The 20,039-nt window shown below is 45.0% G+C and overlaps 1 protein-coding gene and 1 pseudogene across 2 annotated transcripts; both read left to right on the top strand.

Annotated features, from left to right (window-relative positions):
* Positions 1–855: 855 nt before the first annotated feature.
* On the top strand, positions 856–1,164 carry LOC311180016 (U6 snRNA-associated Sm-like protein LSm3; annotated as a pseudogene). The gene has a single exon. The product of its transcript is annotated as a U6 snRNA-associated Sm-like protein LSm3 (transcript).
* Positions 1,165–14,934: 13,770 nt separating this feature from the next.
* Positions 14,935–15,980, top strand: LOC311180124 (zinc finger protein with KRAB and SCAN domains 7-like; the record flags this gene model as incomplete). The annotated part of the gene is made up of 2 exons (XM_084247785.1): positions 14,935–15,357; positions 15,689–15,980. 2 exons carry the CDS (start codon positions 14,935–14,937, stop codon positions 15,920–15,922), a joined length of 657 nt encoding a protein of 218 aa, XP_084103911.1. The 3' UTR covers positions 15,923–15,980.
* Positions 15,981–20,039: the final 4,059 nt, after the last annotated feature.

Raw genomic sequence — 20,039 nt, 5'->3', positions numbered from 1 at the left:
TTTTTTAAGATTTATTTATTTATTTATTTATACAAGCACTGGGAAGAAGCGCGGGAGGGTGAGAGAATTCACCAGAGCCAGAGCGGGGAGCAGAGCAGGCAGAAGGACCGAAGTACACTGCTGAGGGGAGCAATGGGCGGCAGGAGAGGTCTGCGCGCCATGTGGGACCCTCCTCCGGTGGCCGGGGGAGCAGCCGGGGATCGAACCAGTGCTGCAGAGGCCGCGGGCAGCTTCGAAACCCAGTGCTCAACCGCAGCGCCACCGGGGAGGCCCCCAACTAGCTTTTGAAGACAGAAGAAAAGCTTCATTTATCAACCTGGGCCCTGGGGCCCAGCAATCTGAGCTGGAGCAAGTCTTCTCTCTATATACTGATTACAAAGAAAAGGCAATAACTTTACAGTAGATGGAGATGAAGATCACAAGTAATAAGACATATATGCCATGGGCCTCCCCGGTGGCGCAGCGGTTGAGCGCTGGGTTGCGAAGCTGCCTGCAGCCTCTGCAGCAGCGGTTTGATCCCCGGCTGCTCCCCGGCCACAGCCACCAGAGGAGGGTCCCACATGGCGCGCAGACCTCTCCTGCCGCCCGCTGCTCCCCTCAGCAGTGTGTTTCGTCAGTCTGCCTGCTCTGCTCTCTGCTCTGACTCTGGTGAATTCTCTCACCCTCCCGCGCTTCTGACTGTACCCAGTGCTTGTATAAATAAATAAATAAATCTTTAAAAAAAAAAAAAAAAAAGGACATATGCCATCAACATCACCCTCATGCCAAGCTGGGGGGAAACATCTGACAAAACCAAATTGAGGCTCATTCAAAAAATATAAAAGCAGAGGCGGGATAGGGCGCAGGGTTTGAAACATGGCAGACGACGTGGACCAGCAACAAACTACAAACACTGTAGAAGAACCCCTGGATCTCATTAGGCTCAGCTTGGATGAACGAATTTATGTGAAAATGAGAAATGACAGAGAGCTCTGAGGCAGATTACATGCTTATGATCAACATTTAAATATGATATTGGGAGATATGGAAGAAACTGTAACTACTATAGAAATTGATGAGGACACATATGAAGAAATCTATAAAGCAACAAAATGGAATATCCTGATGCTCTTTGTCTGGGGAGATGGTGTTGTTCTAGTTGCCCCTCCATTGAGAGTTGGCTGAAACAAAGAATTTATCCCATGTGGAAAATAGGAGACTTTGTGCGATTGCTCTTTAGATGTAGAAGATGCTCAGAGACACCTGCGTAAATTTTGATATTAAGAAATGATCAAAGATTCTTCCACTCCTGAAATGTGTTGATTTGCAGATAACTCACAATTTCTTAAGCTAAATGGCATTTTTATTTTTCTCCAACCCTTCCAATAAATGTGGTCAACAAGGCCAAAACCCTTTTCAGGAAAAAAAAATATATATATAAAAGCATCAAGATCATGAAAAACAAGGAGAGGCTGTCACAGACTGAAGGAGATTAAGGAGGGGTGCCAGCTAAATGGAACGAGGGGCTCCAGATTGGATCCTGGAACAGAAAAAGGACATTAGCGGAAAACTGATGACTGAGTAAAGTCAGCAGTTTAACTAATAGCACTGTTCCACTGTAAATTTCTTAAGCTGGATGACTGTCTTATGGTGATAGGTGGAGATACTAACTTTTTGGCAAGTGGGGAAAGAGCCTAAGGGAATGCTGTTAAGTATACAATTATTCAAAATACAAAGGCTTTAGAGTAAAGCAGTTTGAGCTGTCATCATTCTCATTCTATTTTAGATGTCAAGGATTAATTGGCAACCAAGGATATTAAGTCTGTCAAATCTTCTCTCCAGTTTGGATTCATTCTTTCATTAATTCAACCAATATTTATTGAGCACCTACTACTGTACTGCAGGTATGAAAGTCTCAGCAGTAAATAGAGAACGCTATGACAGATGATGAAATAAATAAAATATATGGCACGCTAGACAGTGAGGGTGATATAGTCTATCAAAACCAAGAAGGAGACCTAGTGGTCTCAGTTCAAGGGAGGAAAAGTACAAGTTCAAGAATTCAAGCTTTGGGCCTCCCCAGTGGCGCAGCAGTTGAGTGCTGGGTTGCGAAGCTCCCCGCGGCCTCTGCAGTGCCCGTTCGATTCCCAGCTGCTCCCCGGCCACCGGAAGAGGGTCCCACATGGCGCGCAGACCTCTCCTGCCGCCCGCTGCTCCCCTCAGCAGTGTACTTTGGTCCTTTTGCTTGCTCTGCTCCCTGCTCTGGCTCTGGTGAATTCTCTCACCCTCCCGCGCTTCTGACTGTACTCAATGCTTGTATAAACAAACAAACAAATAAATACATAAATAAAAATACATGCCTTTTTAAAAAAAAAAAAAAAGAATTCAAGCTTGGAGAACTTGTCTTGATTCACCTGAGGGAGCTCACATTGTTACTAACATTACAATATAGAGACTGGGGCCTCCCTGGTGGCCAAGGCGTTGAATCTCAGAGCTAATGCAGTGGCCTGAATTCGATACACCCACCCCCCAAACCACCAGGGAGCTAACTCACATGTGCCACAGCAGATCTTTCCTGTCTCACCCATCTCTCCCCTCGGCAGTGTTTCAGTAAATCTGCCTGTTCTGCTCCCCCCTCTATCTCTGGTGAATCTTCTCACACACAAACCCCTCACACCGCTGCCCTACTCCCCAGTTCTTCTACGCATAAATACATAAACAGTCCTTTTAAAAAATAGTAATACTGTATAGAGACTGCAAAATTATTAAAGTTAAATATGATTTCACTCTCAAGCAACTAACTCTGGCATCACAGAAGGCTTAGGCACCAATACCTCCTTGGATACCAGAATCCCAGAAAACTTAATGGAGGTAGAACCCATATATTTCACATTATTTCATGTGTCTATTTTCCCTTTTAAGTACATATTGAATTTTATCTTCAAAACATTCCCAAATTTGTCTGCATAGTATTAACATTCATATAACAGCTAAGAAAAGCCTCATCATTACTTCGTGGATAGCACAGATACACATGTGTGCAAGAGCTGGAAGTTTCCTGAAATTCTTTCATCAAATTACAGCTAAATGGGCCTCCCTGGTGGTGCAAGGGGTTAAGCACAGCACTGTGAAGCTATCTGTGGTTCCCCCCTGCCAGTCACAGAGCAGCCTACATAGTGCAGCAGATCTCACCTGTCTTGCTGCTGCTCCCCTCAGCAGTGTGTTTCAGTGGATCTGCCTGTTCTGTTCCCTAATCTGTCTCTGGTGGGTCCTCTCACCCCCCTGCACCTCTGGCCTGTACCCCAGTTCTTGTATACAGAAATAAATAAATCTTAAAAAAAAAAATTACAGCTAAAACCACTTGTTGACACTTTCTTGCAAAACAACCAAACCAGTATTAATGGGTTTTCAGGACTGCATTATCAAAAGTTTGAAAACGGATGGTGTTCTTATCTGACCACTGCTTTTAATTTAGGAAGGAGAGCATACTAGATTCCTTAGATCCATACAAGTCAGAGGATAGTAGTATGGTTTTAGAGACTAGAGCTATACCTTATGTTTCACACTGTATTTTATATACTCCTTTTTCATTTTGAAAACAAAAACAATCACTCCAAAAAACAAATGTGCTATTTCCCCTACAAATGTATTTGCTTAGCAGTTACTGCTTCATGCAATGTGTAGGATGGGGGAAAAAACCTAGAGACAAATGTTTCTTTCAATTTTAACTGCCTGGGGTTAAATGCTAGCACCAATTTAGCCAATGCATAAATAAATGTGTTCTGCAAGCTGAAGATACTGAATACTATAATTTTCAAAATGTAACAGTATGGATATACTTAGTGCCACTAAATTTTACACTTTTCAATGGTTAGAAGAGTAAATGTTTTTATATCACATTGGATGTAAATTCTTATGTATGTATATTTATCACAACATTGTTATTTTCACAGTAATGCTTTCTAAAAGTAATAGGATAATTCGTTTCCTATAAAATGGTACGCATTTTAGTTGCATAATTATGCACACATTTTTAAATGTTGGGAAGCCATCGGAGGAAAATATTTAGGGATTGCAGCTACTATTATTTTTCTTACGCTCAAGCGCGCCGTGTAATGGTTTGTAACTAGTTTCCTCTGCATAAGAGGTGATGAAGCAGTTACTCCAAATTCTCTGTACGTGGGCGCCCCGGGGTGCGAGAAGCCGGCGGAGATCAGAGTCAGACTAACCGGCTCAACGTGAGCCTTCAGGCTGGGTCTCCCCAAAAAACCCCGCGCCCTCCGATTACCCAGCTCCGATTACCGGCACCCAGCCCAAGCAGCTCACCCACTCCGCGGCCGCCCCACCGCGACTCCCGAAGCCGCCCCGCCGCCCGGCGCCGCCGGACTCGCAGCCAGCCCAGGGCGCGCACGCGCGTCGCCGCCGGCCGCGGTCTCTCTAGGAAATTGGGAGGGCCAACATCTTGCCTTCTCCCCAGCCCAAAGCCAGGTCAGGTCTCTGAGCCTAGCCTGTAGGCTGGTTCCCAAACCCCTCACATTCCCAACCCTCAGGTGAAATCCCACCCTGCTGCAGTCGGCGAAGCCAATCTGGGCGGGCCCCAGAGTTCCTTCATCTCGGAACAGTCTTCCCAAATCCCTCCCTATGTGTGTGCAGAGCTGCCCTATAGGCTTCCTTCCCCTAGGAAAGAATAGGATCCAAAGCAGCAAGAACAGGGGCCTCCCTGGTGGCACAAGGGGTTAAGATGAAACCTATGAAGCAATCCTCAGCCACTGCAGCATGAGTTCGATTACCGGCCGGGGAGCTACCCACATGGCGCAGCAGACCTCTCCTGACTCGCCCGCTTCTCTCCTCAGCAGTGTTTCAGTCAGTCTGCCTGTTCTGCTCCCCACTCTGTCTCTGGTGGATTCTCTCACCCTCCGCATCGCTGGCCTGTACCCCAGCTCTTATATGCATAAATAAATAAATCTTTAAAAAAAATTCTAAAAAACAAAGCAGCAAGAACAACAAAGGAGAAGATGAACAACTGGGACTACATCAAAGTACAGTCTGTACAGTAAAAGAAACAATAAAAAAGAAGAGACAACCTCCTGAATGAGAGAAAATATTTTCACACCATACATCTGACAAGGTGCTGCTATGGAAGATATACAAAAAACTTATACAACTCAACAACAACAAAAAGAAACAACCCTATCAAATAATGGGTAGAAGAGGTAAATAGGCACTTCTTCAAAGAAGGCATGCAGATGGCAAACAGACATGAAAATAATGTTTATCATCACTTATCATCAGGGAAATGCAGATCAAAACCACAATGAGATACCGCCTCACGCATGTGAGAATGGCCCATATTAAAAACAAAAACAAGTGCTGGAGAGGGTGTGGAGAAAAAGGAACACTCTTACATTATTTCTGGGAATATAGACTGGTCCAGCTCCCAAGAAAAGATGTGTGAAGGTTCTTCAAAACACTAAAAATGGGGCCTCCCCGGTGGCGAAGCGGTTGAGCGCTGGGTTGCGAAGCTGCCCATAGCCGATGCCGCACCGGTTCCATCCCCGGCTGCGCCCCGGACACCGAGGAGGGTCCCACATGGCGCGCAGACCTCTCCTGCCGCCTGCTGCTCCCCTCAGCAGTGTCCTTCGGTCCTTCTGCCTGCTCTGCTCCCTAATCTGGTGAATTTTCTCACCCTCCCGCGCTTCTGACTGTACCCAGTGCTTGTATGTATAAACAAACAAACAACAAACAAACAAATAAATAAATCTTTAAAAAAAAACACTAAAAATGGATCTACCATATGATCTAGCAATTCCACTCCTAGGTAACTACCTAAAGAGCACAAACACACTAATGTGAAAGAAACCTGCACTCCTATGTTCATTGTAGCATGATTTACAATAGCCAAAATATGAAAACAACCTAAATGCCCCCAAAATAGATGAGTGGGTCAAGAAGACATGGTATATATACACAATGGAATATTACTCAGTGATCCAAAAAGTGGCAATCCATCCCATGTTCTTCTCTTCTCACTTGGTTCAGGCCATCAGCTGCTTCGGTGTCTACTGTAATACAGTGTCTGACACATTTTTCTTGAATAGTTTTGATATTTAACTTGACTAAGGAGACTGCAGGCTAATTTCATTTCTGATGGATTTGCCATGTGGTAAATATATTCCCATGAGCCTTTGAATATCAGGGTCTTTGAATACCAGAAACTCCTATACATCTTCTATTTTTTTTTTTTTTAGATTTATTTATTTACTTATACAAGCACTGGGTACAGTCAGAAGCGCGGGAGGGTGAGAGAATTCACCAGAGCCAGAGCAGGGAGCAGAGCAGGCAGAAGGACCGAAGTACACTGCTGAGGGGAGCAGCGGGCGGCAGGAGAGGTCTGCGCGCCATGTGGGACCTTCCTCTGGTGGCCGGGGAGCAGCCGTGGATTGAACCAGCGCCGCAGAGGCTGAGGGCAGCTCGCAACCCAGCGCTCAACCGCTGTGCCACCAGGGAGGCCCATCTTCTATTTTTTTTTTTAAGATTTATTTTTATTTTTTTATTTATTTATACAAGCACTAGGTACAGTCAGAAGCGCGGGAGGGTGAGAGAATTCGCCAGAAGAGAGCAGAGCAGGCAGAAGGACCGATGTACACTGCTGGGGGGAGCAGCGGGCGGCAGGAGAGGTCTGCGCGCCATGTGGGACCCTCCTGTGGTGGCTGTGGCCGGGGAGCAGCCAGGGATCAAACCGGTGCTGCAGAGGCTGCGGGCAGCTTCGCAAACCAGCGCTCAACCGCTGCGCCACCGGGGAGGCCCCACATCTTCTATTTCTTACTGGACATTTCACTTGGATCTCCCTCACCACTTTAAACTCCATGTTTAAAAATTCATCTTCTTTTCCTATAAAATCAATGGTCTTTCCTTGTGCCACAGTTCAGACTTCAGCATTTTCACAGCTACCTGCCATAATTGTGAGTCCTTCCCTCCCTCCCGCCCATTATCCCTTGAGATTGTCTCCTGCATCCTCCCTTTGTTTCCCACGACCCCAGTTCAGACAATAGTTGTCTCATGTTTACTCTATGACACTAACTTCCTACTAAGCGTTTTCTCACTCAGTTTTTTTTACTGTACCAAAGAGCAGGAAGAGAGGGACATAGGTAAGATGAAAAATATATGATGAAAACAAAAATTTCAAATAGTCCTATTTCTCTGCAAAGCGGTTTCCTAAAAATTTCTCATATAGTTGTCTTTTTCTGTCCAGTAGGAGGCGCTTCTAATCCTGTTTGTGATTGCATTCTCAGGACCCTGGACAGTACCTGGTATAGAGTAAATGCTCAATAAATATGTGTTGAAAGATTGTCAAACTTACAAGCACCTCTGCACCTATCAGCGCAGTTTTAAAATACACAAGGTAAACACAGAGTGAGAGATCAATCCATTTCCCAAGGAAACATGTCAAGCAAACAGCAAAAACAAGAAAGTACTTTTCCTCCCAATGAAAAGTTAATGAGGGATTTTTACCAGCTATATTTCTTGAATTAAAAAATTAACATGCAGGGCCTCCCCGGTGGCGCAGCGGTTGAGCGCTGGGTTGCGAAGCTGCCCGCGGCCTCTGCGGCGCCGGTTCGATCCCCGGCTGCTCCCCGGCCATCGGAGGAGGGTCCCACATGGCGCGCAGACCTCTCCTGCCGCCCGCTGCTCCCCTCAGCAGTGTACTTCGGTCCTTCTGCCTGCTCTGCTCCCCGCTCTGGCTCTGGTGAATTCTCTCACCCTCCCGCGCTTCTGACTGTACCCAGTGCATGTATAAAAAAACAAAACAAACAAACAAACCAGCAAACAAATAAATAAAGCATGCGTCTAAAAAAAAAAATAAATAAATAAATAAAAAAATAAAAAATTAACATGCATTGTTTATACAAAAGGTATTAAGGTTAAAACAGATAAAATATCCCTGTGACTAGAGAAGTTTTCCCAGAAAGAGGGTGAGACACCAAAACTCTTCATACTCTTCCTCCCCAGAGCTTCTAGATTTCCCTCTCACCCACTTGCACATGTGGGAAATCAAAAACCTTCAGTGAGTGACCTTTGGCCACATATTTTCAAAAGTCAATGTCACCTGAAATGGATGCAGAAGGGCACACAGATTATATATAGCTAACCTAGAGATCACATCATTGTCTTTTCTTAACTCTCTACAGCTTACAAGAGGAAATAACATGAACTAAAATAATCTCAATCTCTCTCTCTCTCTCTCATCTCTGAACATTTGTTTGTGTTTGCCCCTCTCCTCCTATACATGTCTAAATTCTACTTCAAGGCCTACCTCAATGCTGTTGGCTTTCAGGCTGCATCTGGTACTTTTCAAGATCAATCCCTCCCTTGGCTTACTGAATTTCTCTTATGCCAAGAATTACATATTGACATTGTTAATCACTGGTATCTGCCTGCCTTTTGACTTTGACATTTCCAAGGTCCAGCTCTTACTCCCCTGTCTCCCTCCTACAGTCCGAAGTTTCTTGCACAGAAGGATACAAAATCAACATGCAAAAGTCAGTAGTCTTCCTATACACAAACTATAAATCTGAAGAAGAAGAAATAAAAAAAAAACATCTCTTTTATTATCGAAACAAAAAAAATCAAATACTTGGGAATAAATCTAACAAAAGAGGTAAAGGACCTATACAAAGAAAACTATAAAACACTGTTAAAAGAAATAGAAGAAGACACAAGGAAATGGAAAGACATCCCCTGCTCATGGATTGGAAGAATAAACATTATTAAAATGGCCATCCTACCAAAAGCAATATACAGATTCAATGCTATTCCAATAAAAATTTCAATGTCATTCTTCAAAGAAATAGAACAATTATTGATGAAATTCATATGGAATCACCAAAAAACCCCAAATAGCCAAAGCTCTCCTGAAAAAAAAAAGAAGGGAATGGAGGCATCACACTCCCAGACTTCAAACTATACTACAAGCCATAATCATCAAAACTGCATGGTACTGGAACAAGAACAGACACACAGACCAATGGAACCAAATAGAAAATCCAGAAATAAACCCACGGATTTATGGACAACTAATCTTTGACAAAGGAGCAAAGACTATGCATTGGAGCAAAGAAAGTTTGTTCAATAAATGGTGCTGGGAAAACTGGGTCGCTACATGCAAAAGAATGAAGCTTGGCTACTACCTAACACCATGCACAAAAACCAACTCAAAATGGTTTAAAGAATTAGACATAAGACCTGAAACCATAAAAATACATAGAAGGAAACATAGGCGAAACACTACATGATATGCACATCAAAGACATCTTTACAGACACATCACCCAAAACAATGATAGTGAAGGCAAAGATAAACAGCTGGAACTACATCAAATTAAAGAGCTTCTGCACAGCAAAAGAGAATAACAAAAACAAAGAGAAACCCCACCGACTGCAAGAACATTTTTGCACACAACACTAATGATAAAGGACTGATCACAAAAATCAACAAAGAGCTGATGAGACTCAACAAAAACAAATAAAATAATCCAGTCAAAAAATGGGCAGAAGAGCTAAAAAAAACTTCTCTGAAGAGGAAATGCAAATGGCCAACAGGCATATGAAAAAATGTTCAACATCACTTGTAATCAGGGAAATGCAAATCAAAACTACAATGAGATACCATCTTACACCAGTGAGAATGGCACATATTAAAAAGACTAGAAACAACAAATGTTGGCGAGGTTGTGGAGAAAAAGGAACTCTCCTGCACTGCTGGTGGGAGTGCAAACTAGTCCAACCACTATGGAGAGCTGTGTAGAGATTTCTTGACCTACTAAACATAGAGCTTCCATAGGATCCAGCAATTCCACTCCTAGGTATTTACCCAAAGGACACAGAAACATCAATTCCAAAGAACACCTGCACCCTTATGTTTATAGCAGCACTCTTTACAATAGCTAAGCTTTGGAAACAACCCAAATGCCCAAAAATAGATGACTGGATCAAGAAGATGTGGTACATATACACCATGGAATATTACTCAGCATTTAAAAAAGATAAACACATGCCATTTGCAGCAACATGGATGGCGCTGGAAGGGATCATGCTCAGTGAAATAAGCCAGAAAGAAAAAGAAAAATACCGGATGGTCTCAGTCATAGCAGGAATCTAGAAAACTTAAATAAGGGACCAGGAAAAAGAATAACTATGAGAAAGAAAATATCAAAATCAACAAACAACTATGAACCAGAGACACTCTATGGGGGTTGGGGGGCAGGGAAAGAAGGGCTTGGGGTCAAAATAGGGGGGTTGTAATTGTATGGGGAATATAAAAATAAAATGTAAATTAAAAAATGTTTCTTACATTAATATCTTTGTTATATCTATATAGTGCTTAATAGGACACATAATTCTCCTGTCTCTGAGGGTAAGCACACATGGATTGTTTTTGGGGTTTTTGTTTGTGTGTTTTTATATTTCACAAATTGTAAGACTCAGTAAATATATAACTCGTCCAAAGTCACAAATCCCAGCAGGTAAGTGGCAGAGCAAGGTTTGCTGTATTCACAGACTAGAAATTCCAGAATATGCTTGAGATGCTTCTGTAAGAAATTTGGATTTCAAATATGAGGTATATGAGTATTCCAAGAATACTCAGAATCTGAAAGACTACAACCTCAAGTTTGTTATTTCGAAGACCAAAACTGTGCTTTAGGAGAATCAAGGCCCCAAACACTAGTTCAGAAAGAGACTCTAGAATGGGGGGCAGGAGACCTGGGTTCCTTTTCCACCAGCAGTCAACTCAGACACTTAAAGAACAGAGGAATGAATAAGGGTAAGAAAGACAGCACCTTGTGACTGAAAGCAGAGTGGGAGGTTCATAGACTTGAATCCAAGGTGACATCCTTGCCTTTCGGCCAGTAAAATGTTATTTGACTAGCAGGATGTTTGCCAAGCCTCAGAATCATCACCTGCAAACTGAAGATCCTGTTTTCACGGAGGTACTGTAAGTGCAAAGCAGCATAACATATATAATGGATGTTCCTAAGCATGAAACAGTTCTAAGAAATAACTCAGGCTTGTTTTCCAAATCCTGTGTCTCCTACATATGAAGTACCCAGAGCTGCAGGACAACCCATGAATACCAGAGTTAACATTTGCCTCCGCCTTACAAGATTTCCTATTCGGGAGCCATAAATCTTTGAGGTCTTAATGAACCAATGGGCTACTCTCAGTGGCAATATCAGGCACAGGCCAGGACCAAATAGCCAAGACCTCCCTGAGAGGTTTTCAGATGTAGAGGGTTGCCTTAATATCAAGAGTGCACTCATTACACTCAGTGGGCAAAGACTGGTCCAATGGACCTTCTTCAAGATATTAAAATTTCTGATGCCTTTATTTCTGTCCTGACTTGTGCAGAAACATGAAGGACATATGTCAAATCCAAAAGTAGCCCCAAAATATGCTTGGGATATTACTGATCCTTGGACAACCCAGGAGAATTACTTTGAAGCCTGTAAATGACCTACCTGTTGGTCTGTGAGAAAATATATACATAGTTAAGATACACGAATTATTAGAAAGTGGTTCCTCTTATCTTCTGCCCTTCTGTAATCGTCATTATAGATGATCATTCATGGTCATTACACCCAGAAATTGGGCCTCCAGGGCCTGCTTAATACCACTAGCAGTAGGAACCTCTTTACACCTGCTTCTATATGCAAAACACTCTAAGATGAAGTCCCTGAGTAACACCTACCTCCCAGATACTAGACAACTACATCTAGATTATGTTGTCCCCATACTGGCCCTCTTTAGGGTACTAGAACATCCATGCTGAGACAGGGGGCCTCTTGGAAGTGCTTGTTTCTTTCTCCTGGCGTGTAGACTCAGAAACAAGAACACCAACAATAGTGCATATAAATCATAGCTTAATAATTAACAGCAAATCATTATTTACTCTCTGTCCCCACTAATTTCTTTGTTTTAGTCCATTGTCTCAGCAGTCCAATGACGACAAAGCAGAACTGCTGCTGGAACACAGACAGGTCATACCCAGTTTGAGGCTGATGTGTCTTGAGAAGAATCCCGACCCTACTCAGACTTTGATCTCATTATAATAGTGAGACCTCCGCCTCTGGGTGAGATCTGTCCTCCATTTTCTGAACATGTGCTGCAAGAAGAAACTGGTGCCACTATAGCAGCTGCACAAGGCTACTCCAAAACCTCCTCCCTTCTCCCTCCCTTGGCCCAACCCCAATGTAGCTTAATGAGATCCCTTGTGTTGGGTTTCCTGGGGCCTATGTAAGAGAGAGACCGGTGTTCAGAGAACCACTCACCCTTGGGGTCGCCCTGGAGCTTTCTGTCACTCTATTGCTTCAACAAATCTCAGTTTCAATATCAATTACTTTTGTAGGAGGCCTCATTTCGAGTGAGGAACTTAAGAATGCACTACTCCTGGTCCGTAACAATGCTGTATTAGGAAAGATGAATCAAATCTATAAACAGAAATATCACAGTCTTTTTGGTGGGCCTGTTTCTTCACAGAGATTGGATGAGCAAAGCTTGTGATGTCTGCTCATTTCTTGGAGACTCACTCAGAGAGGGTTGAAAATGCCCCGGGCCATCACACATATTGTAACTGAATGAATGCTCAGGACAAATCAGGCCTTCTGCTCCGTCGTGTCAATATGTTACCCCATTCAGCACTGGTAGTCCTGTGCGGGACACGCTAGTCTCTGCCTTTGTCAGATGATAAAACAGCTTCAGAAATTGGCATCTTTCTCAAGGTTATCCGGAGGGGAAGGGGCAAAGGTGGGGATACGCGTGGGTCACAGGATTCGCATAGTCCGCAAGCTGGACACGCGCAACCTAAAACCTCACTTGAGGTGCTACTGCCGCTCCCAACGCGAGTAGCCGCACCTAGGAATCAAAGGTCCGCGAGCCCCAGGTTTCTCGCCAGTGCTCTCGGGGGCGCGCCCCCGGCCCCCACAGGCACTTCCGGGATCCCCAGGGATCCCGGAAGTGGGAATATCTCGCTTCCGGTTCAGCCATTGTTTTTGATTGTGTCGGCGGGCGTGGAGGTGTCGCGCTCCCAGGGGTTACCGCCACTGGACCCCGAGCGCTGGCTCGGCACGGGGAGAGGGACGCTGCCCGGAGCGGGGCCGCTAGGCCCGAACTACGGCCTCCCGCAGCCCACATCGCCGACGCCGGCCCGGCCCACGCTTGGCCCCGGCGGCTGCGGCGCGGACCCTGTGACGCCGAGACGCCGCGCGCAGTAGGGCCGCATCTCGGTCCCGCCGCCCCGACCGCCCTGCAGAGCGGCGCGGAACCTGGCACCTGCGGGGACAGCGATGAGCGAAGCAGACGTGGCCAGGTGAGCGGCGCCGCAGAAACCTGATCCAAGGCGAAGTATAGGTGTGTGCCCGGCCTTGCCCTGTAGGACAGTGTGAAGCGTCGGAAGTGGTTCAGTCTCGGAATTTCCAACCTGGAGTGCTAACTTGGAGAGGCGGGCTGCCAAGTGAGAGAAACTGCAGGGCGTTCGAAACAGTAAGGGGGGTAGGAAAATGGCTTGTTCTTGCTACAAGTGGTGTATCTCAGAACCGAGTTTGTAGATACTGAGTTCATCTTTGTGTTTTCAAGAAGCCGAGACCTAGAGAGACATAGCTACCAGGGTACTGGGATGTATGGTGAATTGGGAGCAGAGCGCAGGTGCTGATTTTCAGTTTTACAATATTTTAACTAGTTAAGAGTCTCCCCTCTACCCTCCCCTCCTCAGTATCAACTAAATAAGACGCTCATTTACAAAATATGTACCTCTGTATGCCATGTACCAGTGTTGTGCATAAAGATGACTGGGAACCAGCTCTGCCCTTTGAGTCCTCCCAGGAAGTGGGTGAGATTGTTCTGTGAACCACAAAACATTACAGCTTGAGAAGTGCTCTAGAGGAAGTTTGAATGAAAAAGGTGCCAGTGGACTCACTGAGGCAATAATCACACTTAATCCTGGAGAGATCAGGAAAGTAGATAGGAGTAGATAAAGGTCTGGTATTGTTCTGATTCCACTAGGTCTTTTAGTTTGGTGGCCATCCAGCAGTTTTGGGGGGTGCAGGTGTGGAGTTGTGCATAGGCTAGTTAAAACACATCTTATAACAAGAAGGACAGAGAGGGAAGACACCTTCTCTTTTCCTTTATGGAGCAGTCAGGGACCTTCAAGAGAAAATGGTGTTTGTACTGGGTCTTGACAGATAAGTAGCAGTTTGTCAAAAATTAAAAGGAAGGTGAAAAATCCAGACAAGGAAAGAGTATGTGTGACCTCTAGCTGTGTCGCTAGGGCTTTAGTTCCAAACTTTATCGTGTATTTCTCTAACAATACTAAGTAGAAGAGTTGTGAATGTACACTTCCAACATAGGTTTCTTTGTAGATTAAAGATAGAGTCTCCTTTACAAATGCCAGTGCACACTAAAAATACACATTGAATAGGTGTTAAATAATAAATTAGTGTTTCCTTTGCACCCTTTGGGTCACCTTGCACATCCCACATTTTGAGATCATTGTTGCCTTTCTAGCCTGATTACCTGGGGAGAGTTTTAGGGGGTTGTGGCTAGGATAGAGGCCGAAGGCCAGGTTGTGAAGGACTGTGAACACTAAATGTAGACTTTTAGGTTTTATCGTATAGGTAATGGGAGCCACGGAAAGTTTAAGAAGGGAAGTCACTTGGAGAGATGCCTAGAGAGACTGCCCTGGTTGGCTTCTTTTTTCCTGGAGCTTTGCTGTTTAACTTTTGAGTGTCATCAGCCTGGGACTGAATACTTCGGGAATGGTGATTTCTCTCTTGATGTTTCTGTAGGTGATACTTCCATCACCCCATGCCCCCAACTCTGAAAAACAGCTCCTGAAACCTGAATTATAGACCTTCATTTCAGTCTGACAAACTGCTGCTGGGACGAGCTTTTCTTTGGGATCACAATGTCCAGCCAGAGCAGGGGAGCTTTCGGTCTCATCCCCAGGGGTGCTGATCTCCAGAAGCAGGTGGGGCGCCTGACTGTGAAGCAGGAGCCAGGGAGCCAGATCTGGGGGCAGAGCTACAGTCTCCAGAAGAACCACCCTCCTGTCTGTGAAATCTTCCGGCTACACTTCAGACAGTTATGTTACCACGAGATGTCTGGGCCACAGGAGACACTGAGCCGGCTCCGGGAGCTATGCCACTGGTGGCTGATGCCAGAGGTACACACCAAGGAGCAGATTCTGGAGCTGCTGGTATTGGAACAATTCCTGAGCATCCTGCCTGGAGAGCTCCAGACATGGGTGCAGCTGCATCACCCTGAAAGTGGTGAGGAGGCTGTGGCTGTGGTGGAGGATTTCCAGAGACATCTCAGTGGGCCAGGACAGGTGAGTAGTCTACTCTAGAATAGCAGGTGGAACTATTTTCTAGTCCTTGGGTTAACCTGGTTCTTCATAAGCAAATTTGTGTCACAGTGGAAGTGGTTATGTGATGTGATCTTTAAGCTCCTACCAAGAGAGTCAACAGAGAAATGGCAGTAGGATTGTAACTGTAGGTCCTGCTTTCACAATTTTCCTCCAATAGGCTTTACTGGTGATAGTGCAAAGACACTTTGGTTCTTCTTTTCCCAGACTTTCTTTCTGGGGTTGCTTGATAAAGGTTTTGGATATTCTACCTTCAGGATGCTCTTTGAACCCAGTTTTATTTCCATATCTCTAGGTCTCAGCCCCAGTCCAGGAACAGGACATGCACTTGGAGGAGACAACAGTCTTGGGCGGAACGAAGACCTCTCCTTCTTCACTCCTCAGCAAGGGTTCAGCCCCTGGAACCCATCTGATGCTTCCTCATGACCCAGGAGCACACTGCCTCCCCAATGGGCACTCAGGTACTCACCTCCCCAGCTCTTGCCTCAAGTCATGCCTCCCTTTTCTTTGGAATCCTCTATTGCACTGACTTCTAGTGACTTTGTTCTTTTTGCTTAATCTCCAATCCTTCATGTGTTTGTCAAGCACCTGTCATGAGAAGTTACTGTTGGGAACCAGAGAGAGATGTCATTTCTGCTTTCAGATGATTTATCTAGTTAGAAAGTCGATCATAATTGCAAGAAAAGGCAACTGCATTTTAAATACATCTTATGTATTTTAAGATACATAAGAGAGATATTTGCCCCCAGGCATTTGATGCTGTCAAAGCAAGTAACATGACTTTGTAACTGGTGAGTAAGTTAATTGTGGAGTAGATGGGGCAGGGACTGCTTCACTGAGGACTTAGCAATGGAATTAGATGGTGAAAAATGGGGGAGAAAGTGATATGTACTAGAGCAGATGATTTAAGCAAAACTATAAGTGGGAGTTCATTGGCCCTCGTGAGTGGGGTCAGCAAGGATCATTTGGGAGCTTAGGGTCTCCTTGTGCAGGGTCTGCCATTACCCAACCTGGGATCTTAGGAGACCAAGCAGCAGCTACTGTGCTTCAGGGGTCAGGCATCAGGTAAGCTTGGTTCTCTATCTTTGCTGAGTACCCAGGTATATGGCCCAGGCATAGCTAGAGCTCTTCCTCAGGACTCTGGGTCAGTCTGAGACTGCTTTTGTCTCAGCCTGCAGCCTTCCACCCTGATGCTGTATTAGAAACAGTATTTCAGAAAATTAATCTGGCACATGTGAGCACTGTGTATTGACTAGGGAAACCAGTGACCAGGAACCTCAGTAAGGGGCTGGCACTGGAGCCTAGATGTGAGCTGATTGTTGTCTGAATGGGGTTCAGTGAAATGGAAGAGTGATATATGTGATAGAGGCTGTGAAGGAAGAGCCCATGAGATGACAGAGGAGGGGGAATTAGGGTTATGACCAATATCTAGAGTCATGGACAAAACTGGGAAAGTCAGGAAAGGAACACAATAAGTATGTGCATTTGAGACAGTGAATTGAAGGTGTTGCAGGACACCCAGATGAAATGACCAATAGAGGTGTAGGGAGCTTGTGATAGCGGTGTAGGTGAACTGAGAAAATGAGAGCAGTGTTAGAGCAGTGAGCATCAGCGTGACCTCCGACAGAAGAAAGGGAGCCTCTGAGATCAGAACAACTGGAGTCTCCATAATGCGAGTGCAGAAAGGAAAGAAACCGGAGAACAAGGGGCCAGATAGGTGAGGGAAAAATTGGACTGGGCTGGTGCTGGGGAAGCCATGGGAGAGAGAAAGTGGTGGGAAGTGTCACTTCCTTGAGGCTGAAGGCTCCTCCTGAGAGAGGTTTGAGGACTGGGAGGACTCAGTTTGGCCAGGGACCGCTTGCGGTGCCCCCAGGGAAATTCACAGCATGCCGGGTACTCTGTGAACAGGGATGAGAGTCAGCGTGTGCAGCTCCCTGGTTCTCCTGCACACACTCTCTGGGGACACAGACCTTACAGGAACAAGGACAGGGCTTGTCCCACTCACAGCTTTCTTTCCTCCCTCAGCTCACTGTGCTTCCCTAGCGCCTGCCCTTCCCCAAGCTGGGGACTTAGGAGACCAAGCAGCAGCTGCTGTGCCTCAGATGGTCAGGCCTCAGGTGAGCTTGGTTCTCTGTGTCTCTGCTGAGTTCCCAAGGCTGTGGCCTGGGCCTAGCTGCAGCTCTTCCTCGGGGCTGTGGGAAACGGGAGACTGCTCCTGTCTCAGCCTGCGGCCTGCCAGCCTTTCCAGCCTTTCCCTGGACTGGGTCCTGCCTGCTGAGTTCATGGACTCCATTTTTGCCTTGGACTTGTTCTTTACTCTGTCACATCCCAGCTTCTCTCCCTGCCCGAGTCCATTGCCCTCTGGGGCCCTTCCCCTGTGCCCTTGGTAGCCCTGATGACTCCGGCCTTCGGGCTGGGAATGTCCCTGAGCAGTAAAAGCTTGTCATTCCAGGTGTCTGCAGCATTCCAGTTCCTGTCTGTGGGCTGTTCTCAGAAGCAATGGAAAGGTCCAGCACTGAGTCAGAGTGCCTGGTACCAGAACATCATGCCAGAAAATTACCACAGCTTGGCCTTATTGGGTAACGATTTTGTTTCCCTGTAGAGTCTGCTTTCTCTACCTTTTTGTTGCTATATTCCTTATAGTTTTATTATGAAAAATTGAAAATATATACAAATAGTGAGAATAATATAATGACCTTTCTGTAGTCATCAACGAGCTTTAACTATTATCAGCATTCCCTTTATTATTGATTGACCTAGGATGGTTTAGATTTTATAGTTGTAGGGAAGAGAGCCACCCAGGTTATGTTAAGTAATGAGCAGTGATACTTACCATAATGTTAAAGGAATGGAAATGCTGTACACCAACCAACTAGACGACTTTGGGAATCAGGGCCTTCTGGAAACTGGGCCCTTGACACAGGGCAGCTCAGAAGCCTCAGGAGCAAAAGCAAGTGAATTTTTGTGCCATTGTTGCTCCATGAATGTGACAAACTGTTCTCTTATTTTCTGTCCTCTCACTGCTACCCCATTTGCTTCACTCTGAATTTCCCGATAATCTTAATTTGACTTTTCCATTTACTCATACTTTGCTTTTTGTAGCTCCTGATAGCTTGGCTTCTCTCAATGCATCATTTCAGCTTGAACGCCCCTTCTTCATTTTGCCATTCTTTCTTTTGATTCAGAATTTACTTATCGAGACTTTAATGCTGGTACAGCCATAGAATATTTTCTCTGTTTGGGCAGAATTTTGGCCTCAGCTGTGGTTACTGCTATAGATAAACTACACTTGGTTCTAGTCCTGGCCCTGGTCTTACCACATGTGGTCTGTCAAGGGATGAATTAGGTTGCTTGGCACAAAGCTCAGTTGTTTCAGAGTCCCCTTTAGAAAGAGCAGAGTCCAGGCAATTTCCTTGAACGGACTATTGTCAGGGAAGTTCTGTGATTGACAAGTCCAGGACAATAGCCTACTCTGGGGTCTCCTGTTTAAACATCTAGAATTTCTGCATACTAAAGTAGTGTGATGGTTTGTAGTCCTGGTCTACATTTTCACTCTTCGTGAAGGAACGTTTTCACTCTTAGTGGTTACGACTGTAGTTATTCTCCTGTCTCACAGCTTTTGTATTAAAAACATACAGAATATAAAAGCAAATATTCAGCTGTTTATTTTCCTTATAATTCCATGTAACTAAGCTATCAGAGACATGTTTTAATATATTTAAAATTATTAATGCCGGGCCTCCCCTGGTGGCGTAGCGGTTGAGCGCTGGGCTGCGAAGCTGCCCGCAGCTTCTGCAGCACCGGTTCGATCCCCGGCCGCCAGTGAGGGTCACACAAGGCGCGCAGACCTCTCCTGCCGTGCTCACTGCTCCCCTCAGCAGTGTCCTCCGTCTGTCTGGCTGTTCTTCTCCCCATTCTGGCTCTGGTGAATTCTCTCACCCTCCCACGCTTCTGACTGTACCCAGTGCTTGTATAAATAAATAAATAAATCTTTTAAAAAAAAATTATTGATGCCTTTCTCAATTCTGGGGAGTACAATATTGGCTGCTACAAATTCAGTGCTCTAGAGACGAAGGATTCCCACTTTTAGAGCTTTCTGCTCCCAATTCATACTTTTGCCTTAAACTGGGGCTTCCAAATCTTGTCACTATCTAGTCATTCTGAAATGCCTGCTTCTCATACACTTTTTCTAATCATACCTTCATAATTAAAATGTCCTTTCAACCCTCATATTTGCTCCACAACGTTCCTCATATTTAACTTGAGATATGTGCTCCCTTCTTTTTCCTAAACATCTGAGACCTTGGAACCATAAAATGTGATTATTGGAAAGAACCTCAGAGTTCATCATTTTACTGAAGAAGCAGCATCTAAGCAACTTCTGGAAGATTACACCATAATTCATAACCTGGTCTCTTGCCATCTAGTGGGCCTGCTCGCTGGGGTGTGTTGGCTGAATATTTGTCCTTGTAGCTCGTCTTCATCTGCTTCCTCTGACCTTCTTTCCCTTCTTTGTCTTTCTCTCTGTACAGTAAAATGAGCATTTTCCCATTGTTTTTCAATGTGTCCTCTGATTCCTTACTCATAATGTGAAGGTTTTTTTTTTTTTTTTTTTTTTCAGTTACAGAGAATCCTGATTATTCTGT

The sequence above is a fragment of the Talpa europaea genome (assembly GCF_964194135.1).
Source record: "Talpa europaea genome assembly, chromosome: 11".
In the NCBI taxonomy this organism is placed as follows: Eukaryota; Metazoa; Chordata; class Mammalia; order Eulipotyphla; family Talpidae; genus Talpa; species Talpa europaea.
Note: the sequence above shows the minus strand (reverse complement) of the source record. Positions and strands in the feature narration are given on the sequence as shown.